General features: G+C 34.3%; 1 protein-coding gene across 1 annotated transcript in view; it reads left to right on the top strand.

Moving 5' to 3' along the window:
* Positions 1-13,278, top strand: part of LOC150081680 (uncharacterized) — an 833,960-nt gene that overhangs the window by 452,320 nt on the left and 368,362 nt on the right. The window contains exon 15 of the mRNA XM_090380284.1: positions 10,805-10,849. Coding sequence (XP_090236410.1) covers positions 10,805-10,849 — 45 coding nt within the window. The remainder of the gene's footprint in view (positions 1-10,804; positions 10,850-13,278) is intronic.

The following is a 13,278-nucleotide window of genomic DNA, read 5'->3' on the forward strand; positions in this document are numbered from 1 at the left end:
TTAAATTTAGAAGAAAAAAAAATGTTCTTTATAATGTGATGTGTTTTTTCTATAACCTGTAATGTGTTTTTTATACACACACACACTGGCCAAAAAAATACAAACCTTTGTATTAAGACAATCACAGACAGAAGACAGCAAAATGCAAATAGATGTAAAAAAAACTGTGACATGGGCTGATAACAAGTTAACTTGTTGAATATGAAGACTGCAGTAATTTGAAGTGAGAATGGTAAAATGCTTGTTTTATCATATTTTGAAAAGGATCTTATTGTGGTTGTATGTTTTGCCAGGAGTCACGAATTTTAAAAAAAAAGAAATCTTAATATAAGATTTTTAATTATTTTTGCATATGTTCTAATTTCTCTTGCTTCAAGAAACAAAATACATAACTGGTTTCTCAACCGCATCCATTTTAAAAGTTTTTAATGACAAGAAAGCAAGAGGTTCTTCCACATCTCAAAGGTGTAAAAGTGGCAGAAAAGAAAAATACTTCAAGGGCGAAGCCATCGTACTCTAAGGAGGACTATACAGAAAAAAATATAGTACATCCAGTAGGCAGCAAATAAGATCAGAATTCAACCAAGCCCATAACTGCCTTATTTCAACCCATACCAGCACAAGGAAGAAATTGGGTGTTGGTAGTCACCTGCTTATTTAGAAGCCATTTATTTCAGAGAAATGACAGAAAAATCTGCTTGCAGTGGTGCCGAGAACATCATGATTGGACAGTGGAACAGTCATGTGATCACCCAAATCATGATACACTTTGTTTTGCCCTAATGGTAGACAGGGAGTGTGGTGAGAACCTCATGAAGCAATGGGCCCTGCTTTCCTTGTAAGACAACATCTAGAGGTGGTATCGTGATATGGGGAATGTTGATAGCAGTGGAAGGTCGAATATCATCCAGGGTGTGCCTGAATTTTGCATCAGATTTACTGTACCCTGCAAGGTTACACTTTTATCCCAAAGGTAATGGCCACTTTATGGACGACAACACAACCACACATCAGAATTGTGCAAGAATGGTTCAGAGAACGCAACATGGATTTTCACTATCTTCCCTGGCCCCAACATTCGCCTAATCTCAATCCTGTTGAGAATGTGTGAGATATGCTGGAGAGAGAGAGAGAACTATTTGGCAACAAAATCCTACTTCAACTTTGTAGCAGCTACACAATATTTTATGGGAAGAATGGTTACAATTAGACCAAAATGCACAAAAACACCTTATAGAATCCATTGCCATGCCGCACACTTGCTGTTATTCAAAACGAAGGGGCCCTGATTCAATACTGAATAAAAGTTTGTATTTTTTTGGTGTATATGTGTAAATGAAATAAAAAGAATAATTTAATTTTTTTCTCCAGTTCTTTCAAACATTTTACTGTAAATGTTATCCTTAATCCTCTCAAATTTATATTCTTGAAGTTTTTCATCACTACATATCAGTGTATTAACTCTGGGCATTTTCTCCACAAACTTCTTTCTACAAACGTGAACTAGCATCACAAGAGAGCATTTTTGTGATGAAATAGTGAGAAAATGTTCAAAATGAAATGTACATAATGAATACAGTAACCTTCCAATTTATGAACATAATACATTTCTGAAAAGTATTTTGTAAAGCAAAAGTCCATAAACCGGGAGCAATTTTCCTAATAAATATATTGGTATGATAGCAGTGTAGGATAGGAGGATGTGTTTCAAAATGTTAGATGATTATTTATACAACCATAAGATTTGTGTATGATATATCTCGTCTGATTTATTGACCCAGCTTCAAGACTTCTTGAGTATTGCACTATTTGATCACATTTTTTAAAGATTGGTACCCATTTTTGTTAAAAGTGCTAATAAAAATGGGGTGGGGAAAAATTTTCACAGTTTATTTTAATTATTCATTGTACTAAATACCGTTCGGTAAAACAGAATTTAATAATTTTGAAGAACCTGGTGAGTGCCAATTTGTGTCCTGGTGTTGAGATGGCTTGACATGGTCCTGCTTACAGTAATCAAACTACGTTCCTCCAGGTCTACTGCAATGGAGATGCTCGAAAAGCTGGGAGAAGCAGAATTTGTAGTTTTGCTTTTATAATTTTGTATATGTTTTCTTTATATTAAGTGAGGTTTTATATAATATCCAATATTTGAAAATGTTATGCATTCAACTTTTTCATCAATGAAATATTTTTTGATTAATGTCCATTCCTTCAAATGTTCTTCTTTATAAATTCATTTATGCATAGGCATTTTACTGAATTGAAATAAAATATTCCATGCTTATTTTATCAGTAACTTTAATTATATTTTATCATGGACTATGTGCATGGCCACTGCAATCAGTGCATGAGCAAGCAAGCATACAGTTTGTATCCATGCTTTATTGCAGTGTCCATGCACTTTTACATTGTTAGATGTAAAATGTATTAGTTCTTGTTTAAAGTTAGCATTGCATTAGCAACAATCCCATGTATAGGAATGGACTAGTATGTGATGTTGGCAAAAGCTCAAAGTTGGGAATGGCTGGTATAAAGTTTGTAGTTTGCGCAGTGTTGATGTAGTGATCAGTTTTTGAGTGTCTAAGGAAGAATGGGTTGACATCAAGACTTTTCTGACTTCAAACAATGAATGATTGGGGTGGAAAGCCATGCATATGCCAGTATCTCTAAAACAACCAAAATTGTTAATTGCTCCTGTTTGGTGTCACAAGTCTACCATGACACCATAGAACAAGCCAAAAGTCACACATTGCAGCCACATGTGTTTGACACCCAGTGAGCATCATGTGTCTCATTTCATAACACATCACGGTATGTCCAGTTAAGCCAGTACAACATAGGAATAGCAAGATCAATATCAATATCCACATGGACTATGTGTTGGACACTAGCTTGTATAGGCTGTAACAGTCAGTGGGCATCACAAGTACCCATGCTCACTGCAAGACAGAGGAAACTCTGCTTTGCATGGGCATGTCAGCACCAACACTGACCAATAACATGTGGAAATCTGATGAATCCCGTTTCCAACTCTCTCATACTGATGGGCATATCTGCATTTGAAGAAAGACAGTGAGGCCATATCACCTGGATACACTTTTGGTGTTCAGCAGGATGGAAGCAGTTGTGTTATGGACTAATTTTACGGCATTCTTTAGGTCCTCTGATCACCATTATTCAACAGCTTGATGGAACACCTAACTTTCTATTGTTGCTGATCAAGTAGATGACAGTGTATCTAGACAATTTATCCTAAAGACAATTCACCATGCCACAAGGCCCAGCAGGCCTTGTGCCATGGTGCATTGCTAACTGGTTTCAGGAATATGACACTGAACTCTCTCTCTCTCCTCCCATGGCCACCCAACTCACTTGATCTCACAGTCAGATTGAGCATGTTTGGGAAGTACTGGTAAAGGATATTCAATGCTACTACCATCCGCCTAACAATGTGTGGACATTACTGGACACATTGTGCACCACATGAGTAGCATCAGAGTACACCCTGTAACACTTTGTGGAATCCATGCTAAGACATGTATGGGCTATATTAAGAGCAAAAGGGGGCCACATGAGATATTAAGTAGGTGTTTCTAATGCAAAGCCAACTCCATGTATTATCATAATGATCATTGCCATACTAAATTAACAAAATTATATATTAATAATAATTATATATAAATAATATTTAAAATAATTTAATTATATATAAATAAACTTCATATATTTAGTTCAGAAAAATAACTTTACATGAAAAATGAGAGAAAATAGCAATCCCTAAACTTTTTTGGGAGCACTGAGCATTATGCCCGAAATTGAGAAATCCCATAAAAACAGTCGTCTGCTCACCCTAGGTATAACCATCATGTTGTGGGCAACTTAAACAATGAATACTCACTTTATATAATATTTTTTATCCAATAAAATTCCCTTAAATAAATCACATGGTTTATAGTGTTTTTCACATACATTTAATTAATATGTTATGAATAACTAAATTATTTCCTCCTCTCAACAAATGTAAAAAAATTAGAAAAAAATCAAACAAAATTTGAAAAAAACCTTAAAAAACTTGTTGCTTCTCTTTCAAAGAAATGTGAGATAAAATACTGTCTTCTGCATGTGGATAAACTAAAACCAGAAAATGGGCTGACAGATGACACAAACTCCTCTGATTTTAAAATTTATTTTCATGCTGAAATTCTATACTTAATTCTAGAAAAAACTGTCTAGAAACACTGATTGCTTAGAGATGGCAGTACTTACTGGAAAATTTCAAAATAATTCAGCATTATTTTAAATGACTTTGAAAAACATATGCGTAATATGTGCATACTCCTCAGGACTCACACACGAAAATGTGCATACATACAAGGGGCATTTGAAAAGTTCATGACCTGAGTATGAAGGGTTTATTTGAGTCCCTTTGGACTTACTGCACTTTTGCCACCGATGCTGCAATGCATTGATTCCAGCTGCAAAGGAAGTTTTCTTTTGGATCTCCGGGAATGCATCTACTGCAGTAATTACATCACTGTTGATGTGAAAATGGATGTCAGCCAGGTATTTTTAAAATTTTTTTATTGTTTTGCCACCTCCTGCCAAATTGAGGCAATCCTACCATATATTTACAATACCATACATAGTACCTTACACAGACATTCCTTATCTGAGACTAATGCATGTGAATTACCTGTACATGTTGTTAGTCCACATTTGTTGGTTAGTAGAGCGATTAATTGTCTCTGCAGGAAGATTGATGCAGTGCATAACAATATAATTGAAACGCACGTAGCTGCAACCGATGGTCCTTTACATTATGTGGAGAAGATTGTCTTTCTCTCTGAAATGATTTAGGTGTCACTGCCCGCACAGGGACTGACCACCTATAATTAGAACAGTACTGCACATATTGCACCTGCCCTGTTGAAATATTGAAATCCATTCTAATGATCAGTCAACCTGGTTGTTCTCCAGTCAGCCACTAGACTTCATTACATGATGCAGCAATTAATTTCTTTGCTCCTCTATTTGTAACAAGATTAACCATCTTCGAAATATCTGGACGCAAATTCTTCTAAGGATTTGAAATCTGCCTCTATTCCTACCAGAAGTTGTTCACATCCAGATTCAATGCATGTAGATGGGCAACCCTGCTGTTAATTCCTCCCTAAGATCGGAGTACTCATAACAGTCATATATGTCCCCAAGTTTCATCTTTCCCACAGATGCAAGTGGAACGGTCGACAATCTTAACTCATGTAACTTTGCAAAAATTATCCACATCTTGCATCTTGTCAAGAAGAAGGTGGTGTTTAAATTTGGACTAAACTATCTGGACCAAGATTTACATGTGGAAGGAATTTGTTTGTAATGTGATTCTTAGTACTATCATTCCATCTCTCTCTCTCTCTCTCTCTCTCGCCATTGACCAACAAAGAGAGCCCGGATATGGTTCTTTTCTGCACCAGCACAGTCACTTTCAATTTATAGATGCCTGCATAGTACTCCATGCCCTAAGAAATAGGTGAAGTTCTGATAGTGCTAGATCTGGTGAATATGGAGAATAGTCCAAGATTTCAAAGCTGCACTTAGCAGTGCAGCCATGGCAATGGCACAGTGACAGCCTTATGAGCAGGCACAGTGACAGCCTTGTGAGCAGGCACATTGTCCTGGCGGAACAAGACTCCTTTGCTGAGTTTTCCTCACCATTTATCTTTGATATTTTCATGCAAGACCTGTGTAATATGCTCCTGTGACTGCCTAGCCTTTCTGAAGGTCATCCACTAACAACACTCCATCAGCATTCCAAAAAACCGATGCCACCAGCTTTCCAGCAGAAGCAATCAACTTGGCTTTCTTTGGAGGGGAAAAAGCTGTATTACCATTGTTTGGACTGCTTCTTTGTCTCTGGCTAAAAGTAATGGATCCATATCTCATCCATGGTCACAAACCTTGCAAGGAAATTGCTAGATCTGCTTGAAAACAATGAAACTATTTACTTGCTTTGACAACTCTTGTTCATTTTTCATCTGCCATCAACAATTTTTAGGACCCATTGTTCTGACACCTTTTTTCATAGTGAAAACTTCTGTTATTATGTGGTGCATGCATTCAGATGAGATGCCCAAGACACTGGCAATATACCAGACTGTCATTCGTCAATCAGTCATCACCAGATCATGCACACTGTCAACAACTTCTGGAGTGATGGATGTTGCAGGTCTTCCACCGTATGATTCATCTTCCAGGCTATCCTTCCCTCATTTAAATTCCACTGCCCACTTCTTAACCATGGAATAGGAAGACACATCCTCCCCCAATGTTGTAACTATCCTCACAAATTGCCTTTGTCATTAGTCCCTTTTCTTCCAAAATATTGAATGAAATCACACTGATCGATTTTGTCCATCTTTCCTCATTCACACAACTTTGTTGACTTCAGGACCTGTAATTAAAAAAAGACAATACTGAAGCTGCATGAAACTTGGTGAGTTACTACTTGAAGTGTTATACATTAAGTATAGAAAATTTTTGATACTGTACCATTACCTTTCACAAACTTCTCAAATCTTCCCTTGACACATAAACCTGAAAAAGTTTAATGAAAATATATAGAAATGGGACTAGCAGAGCAGTTTCTAAGGGGAAAAAATGAAACAAATAAAAAAAATAATAAAAATGTGCAATGTTGTACACCTACATATTATAATCACTAACTTATAAGAAATTGGGGGGGGTTAAATAAATCAATAAATGAAGTACAGTAAAATGTCAAATTAATGGAGTATATGGGGAAAGGACTGTCTGTTAAATCTGCTGTCTGATAAACTTGAAAGAATTACATGTAGTTGTCAAAGTTGCAGAATATTATAGAAAAACACTGTACTATGAAAAAAAAAACATTAAACATTGTAATACTGCACTGTATTTTATTGCACTTAGCAACTGTGTAAAGTAAAAGAGATTAAATTTTTAAAGCTTTGAAACCAGTTTATCAGTAATGCTCATGAAAAAAAAAATGCGGTGAAGTTTTCGTTACTGTTCTATAGTTTTCTGATGGAAACTATAAAATAGTACTGTAATGGGAAAACTTTACAATGCAGTTCTTGTTGATGATGCTAAATGAATTATATCACTATAAGCCAAATTCATACAAGTTCAGAACTTTTTATCTTTTGCACAATTTTCAATCCAAATTTGGCTTTTTACCACATATATGAATTTAGACTTTTTATAGTTTCTCTATAACTGAAGGAATTGTAAATACAATTTGTGTACAATGTATTTCAATAAGCTACTTTGATGGTCATAAAAGAGAATAAAAATGGTTCATATAATATATTACTTTTTCTCTCTAATTATTGGATACTGTGTTGATAAATGAAAGCAAGGCCAACCTCCTCAATAGCTGCAAATTAAATTTATTATTTTGTAAATATTTTAACCGATAGTAAATATCATTAGACTAAGGCAGTTATGCACTAGGTTTCATATAAACTAAAAGTTTGGTTTAGTGGACACTGTTATTTCCGCAATTTGTTAAATTGAAAATTTATTGTATAACCTTGAAAATAAATACATGCTTGGAAATTCCAAATGAGAGAGAGAGAGAGAGAGGGAGAGAGAGAGTTGAGGTTCAAACCATTAGCATTGACTGCTAAAGGTATTTCTGACATAGGGTAATTGAACACATTCTAAGGTGACAATTGCTGTTGAGCCAATTTTGACTCTGCTACAGTTATGACAGGATGAAGTGTGAAAACTTCACATACTGACCAGCAAAAAATCCTTTAATCTGTTCCATTATCTATTCATTGATATTTCAGTTCACAAATCCTGCTACTTTTGAAAGCACTAGCTTTCAAAGATAGTGGGATTTGTGAAATCCCGACAGGAAAAGAAATTGAAGCACACTCAGGAAGCTTGAATGTACTTTCTTAAATGCTTCTAAATTAATTTCTGTTAACCTCAGTGCAGTGTAATGTAAACTGTAATTCCTGTATACTTTATATATAGGAATTACAAAACTACCACTTCAACTATATACTTTAACCCTTTATGGTCTGATGTCATATCAGCCATGATAGTCACTGTTGCTAGTTAAGAAATTTGTTTTCATGCTACTTGTGTAATTATACTGCCATCTATTTATATTCATATAAACATTTCACGTTTCTTCATATAAACAATGGGAAAAACAAGACTAATGTTTATATTCAATTGTTAACCATATGCAGTATTTTTTTCCTTCATTTTAGAAGTCACAGAGAATGTTATATTCTGTGTTAGAAATGAAGTATTTAGACATGGCATCAGCATCTCATAACAGCCTTTCTGAAATGAAGAAAGGCTGTTATGAGAAAACTTTCTGATTCAGAATTTGAATAAATTTAATATTACTAAATTACTGTTTAATATTACTAAATTTAAAAAAAAAATGGCAAAGGTAAAGAAAGAGAATACAGAAACCATGGAAAACTCCATTCCCACTACAAGGTTTCCTGTTATGGACTCAGTCAGCAACACTGAACGCATAACAGGAAATCGTGTTGATAGAGTGCTGATTATTCATATTGAATGTACCTAAAACTGGCCACTTTGCAAATTTACCCAACCACATCTAAATAAACTTGTGAACAGCCCATGTTGGCAATTGACGAAGTGACGTGTCTACTTTTTACTAATGGGACAAGATTGTACCTAGCATTTTACTGTTCATTTCTGTGTGTGGGGTCATTCAAAAATTTCTAAAATGACATGACTTTCTTCTTTCCCAATCGGAGTTGTTTTATGTGGGATTCAAGATTCATTTTTGCTATTGGAGCTGGCTTTGCCTCCATATATGTTACAGCCATGTTTCACTGCAAATTTTTGCAGCCCACTGTTAACTGTAAAGCAAACTGAAGTCTAAAATTTTTATCAACAGCAAACTGATTTTCAGGGGCAAATTTATTTTCAGTCACATATGAGGAAACCTAACTTTTATGCCGTTGATAAAAATTTGACACATAAGTTGCCATTGCTGTCGAAACTACAGTAGGCTGCAAAAATTTAGTATGAAACATGGCTGTTGAAGGGAAATCAAACTCCAGTAGCAAGAATGAAGAGCAGCCCTCACTTGCACAGGTAAAACTGCTCTGATCAAAATTGTGGGGAGGGGAGAAAAAACAGTTGGTAGCATGGGGTGGGGGAATGTTGGATAACAGGGAGTTACTTAATATTATATTAAATATTATATTCAATATTATAACAAATATATTTCCATTTTAGCAGCGAGATATGGGAAAGTACTATTTCCCTCCCTTTTTGCCCTTATATTCAATTATGTAGCAAGTCCCTGATACTACTAAGTGAATTACAGTTCCCTACTTTTATACAATTGCAAAAAAGGGAGGAAATAGTACTCCTCCCATATCTTACTATTAAAATCAATATTTTGTGGGAGAGGAGAATAGTATTACCCCCACATGCAGTTGTATAAAAGTCAGGAACTGTGATTCACTTACATGACTAATTGCGTGAAGTACCAAATATAATATCAAGCAAGTCTCTGATACTTGGAATTCTGCTGAATGCAAAGTTAAAAAGCTAGGTATCTTCTATGCCATTTTCATAACATATTGGATGGTGCAAATGTAACTAACTATCAAGCAGGAATGTCAATTAACTGACTGAAGAACTGAAGGAAAGCACTGATGGCAAACCAAACATGGTTTGTTTCAGTAATTTATGCAGCCACAATACACAGGTGGGCTGCATAAAATTAACATTGTATAGCATAATAGTGAATAAGAGTATGCTAACGAGTGATTGAGTGACATGTGCAAGTAACAGACGACAAGCTGATTGCCACATAAGTGTAACAGACTATAACAGCATAGATTTAAGTGATTGATTGATGTAATGATTTGAATCAGTCAAGGCTAAATGAAAATGGTCTGCCAATAGGGTTCCAATAGATTATGGATAGTTTTTCATACTCTTTCTTTACCTTCACCAAAAAACAACTAATATAAAGTAATATTTGTCTGTATGAGAGACAGACAAAATTCTATTTTTCAAGGATTTATATAGCAGCAAAAGATTTCTGCTACTATTTTGATTACATCCCTACCAATAACAAAATAGGAAATAAAAGGAATTCAAAGTGGATCTAAAATAAAAATAAAAAAATAAAAGCCAACAAAATGAATCTTCATGTATTTATGGCTTAGCTAATATTCCATATTTTAGAAAACCTACTTTTTGACTTTCCCCTCAGGGATAATGCTTCATCTGGAAAAAACTGTGAAGCAATTTTTTCCTTTGTTTTTTTTTCTTTTTTCATTTAGTGCTAGACTGCATGGGGAAGACAGTGAAAATAATTCTGGATTGAAAAGGGTTAAATAGATTAGGCTTAATAAGATTACTGTTCATTTACATCATTTCTAGTTTTTTGTTTTGTTTAATTAATTTTTTTATTAAATTTTTTATTAAAATTTTTTTATTAAAATTTTTTTATTAATTTTTCATTGGTCACAAGAATAAAAGCATGTAAATTTTCATTTTTATTGCTTTAATTTAAAATGAAATTTTCATAAATAATAATGATAGACTTATTAGCTCCTTCTTTAGAATAATAAGTAACTGTATAATTATAATGCAGCTACTTATTACTGTGTAAAAGTATTGTTTCTAATTCTGAATCCTGGAAGAGGCATGGATTAGTAGTTACAGGTGCCAGAATTGGTTTTGCATTCATGTAACTTAAAGAATATGAACTCAAAATGAACAAACCATATCTTCCATATCTTATTAGGGCAAAACTGGTAGCAGAGGAGAAAAAGGAGAAAAAGGAGATGTTGTAAGTGAATTTTATTTAATCCTATTGTTTATTATTTTTTAAAAAAATATATTGTCAGTGGTCTTTAATAATGAAAGAACACTGAGTAATACAGTCTGTCCTCGTATAGCACGATAGTTGTGTTCCTAGAAACTCTCGTGCAATGCAAAATCGTGCAATATAAACAACAGGCCCTATGGGAAAAGTGGGGTTAGGTGCCGACCACCCAAGATTGAACACACATTTGGAACCAAAACATTACCAAACACAATAAATAACCGGGTAATTTTAATCGTTATAAAATACTTACGTATTTTATAACGATTAAAATACGTAATAAAAAATATAATATTTTTTTTTATTATAATATAATAAATAATAAAAAAATAAATATTTTTTATTATATTATAATAAAGTATTTTTATATTTTTTAATACTAAAAAAGTATTTTTTACGAATAAAATACGTATTTTATTCGTAAAAAAATTATTTTAAATAAAATATTCGTAATAAAATACGTAAGTATTTTATTACGACTATTACGTAATAAAATATTGCTAATGCTTTTGCTTCTATCGCAAGCAAACTTGTTTTTTGTTTGATTTTCTATCCAAACAGATGACAGCCGTTCCATCCCTTCCAATTCTTGTGTCTTAATCTAATGGATTTTAATTACACTTTGAGTTGTTCCCACTATGAAAGTTGTTTTTATTTTCTCCGCATTCTTTGTAATTCTCGGCGTTGCCTCATTTAGGTCTGCAGCACGTGCAATATCACACGGTCTTTCATTTCGCTCAAAGCGTTTCACAATTTCATATTTTTTTCTCTATCGACAGAGGCGGACTGGCCATAAGCCTTACCCGGGAAATCCCGGTGGGCCGGAGGCCGGTGTGATTTTGGCCATAAACCGTAGTATGAGGCCACTATAAATTTTCCCGGGTAAGAATTTTTGATCCAGTCCGCCTTTGTTTATCGATATTGCTTTTTTTTTTTTTTTTTCCTCTGAATCTGCAGTGTCTTCACCAGGACACTTCCTTTTCACACCTTTTAAGTATTTTATTAATTTTTAGGGAATAAAGCACAATTACAAAATGAGGAGGCACGCTTGATACACATAAACAAAGCTGCGCGCGGGTAGCAACTGAATAAACAACACCGTAAAGGCCGAGATACACTATTAACACCCCACATTTTACTAAAGCACATTTCTGGGGGTTACTACCATAAAACAATAAAAACAATTTCCAGTTTTGTTTCTGCTAGTGGAATCTGTTATAAACTGGTAGTAAACTCCATCTAATTGCATTTGCGATTATACCGATAGCTGGAATTGTGTTGGTTTTTACGTTATTATGGTGAAATGTGTTTCCCCTTCACTGATATAAAACACATAAATACATTTTCAGAATCTTCTTCATTCCTATCGTGTTGCGTTCTGTTGGGGTGATTCCGCATTCGACTGCCATTTCTTGTAAACACAAAGGCGAATCGTGCATAAGCGAATTCGGTTCGTGTTATATAAGATATCGTTCCCCTATTTATAAATCGTGTATGATCGAATTCGTGTAATGTAAACACGTGTTATACGAGGACCGACTGTATTTTTATTGTATTGGCTCTGTTAATCATGAAAAGGCACTAAAAAATTAAATAAAGTTAACCAAATACATGAAAGTAACTTAGGATAACCGCTGATTAAGACTATATGATTTATTTTCCAAAAACTGGAAAAATCAACCTAAGTCGCTATCCAGTGATGAATAAAGTATTTAATTCATATTTACCTATGGCTGTGACAATTCATAATTTACACTTAAAGTAATATATTTGTCATACATTAGTATTCATTGTATAGCTTCAGTTACAAATTTGGAATAATATCGGTATTGACAAAATTTTGCAATCTTACATATGCAGGCTTACATAGGATCAGTCAAAACCCTTAAGTAAGAGAAATTGTAAGGGATGAAAAACAAAGAGGAAAATACATCATTTGCAGACTCTGCAACTAATTAGGCCCAAAAAGTTTGTACATTTTCTGCAGAATGATGGCCACTGCCAAAATGATATTGTGGCAGTGGCCATCATTCTGCAAATTACAATTAATAGAATGCATACCAGATCTTTTGTTGAAGCTCATGTTGGGGCCAAATGCATGTGTATAGCTGATAATTTTGAAATTCCAAGGAATAACATGAGAATAACAAGCTTGTGCCAATAGTGTTTAGATGATATGATGTTAGTAAAGATGCTGGTACAAGTAACACTTTTATGTTTAGAAATGCAGACCACTGGGGCCTAGTGCACAAGATTATATGCCACAAACTCCACACCTATGATATCATGACACAACTACTGATCAAGATGAAATGCCACCTTACTTGGGAAGCCACAGTCCAGTCCTGGGCACTAGTTTTCTACCAGTACCCTTGACGGAAATGCAAACTGAC

This window comes from Mastigoproctus giganteus, chromosome 8 (assembly GCF_048544385.1).
Source record: "Mastigoproctus giganteus isolate SK-2022 chromosome 8, ASM4854438v1, whole genome shotgun sequence".
NCBI lineage: Eukaryota > Metazoa > Arthropoda > Arachnida > Uropygi > Thelyphonidae > Mastigoproctus > Mastigoproctus giganteus.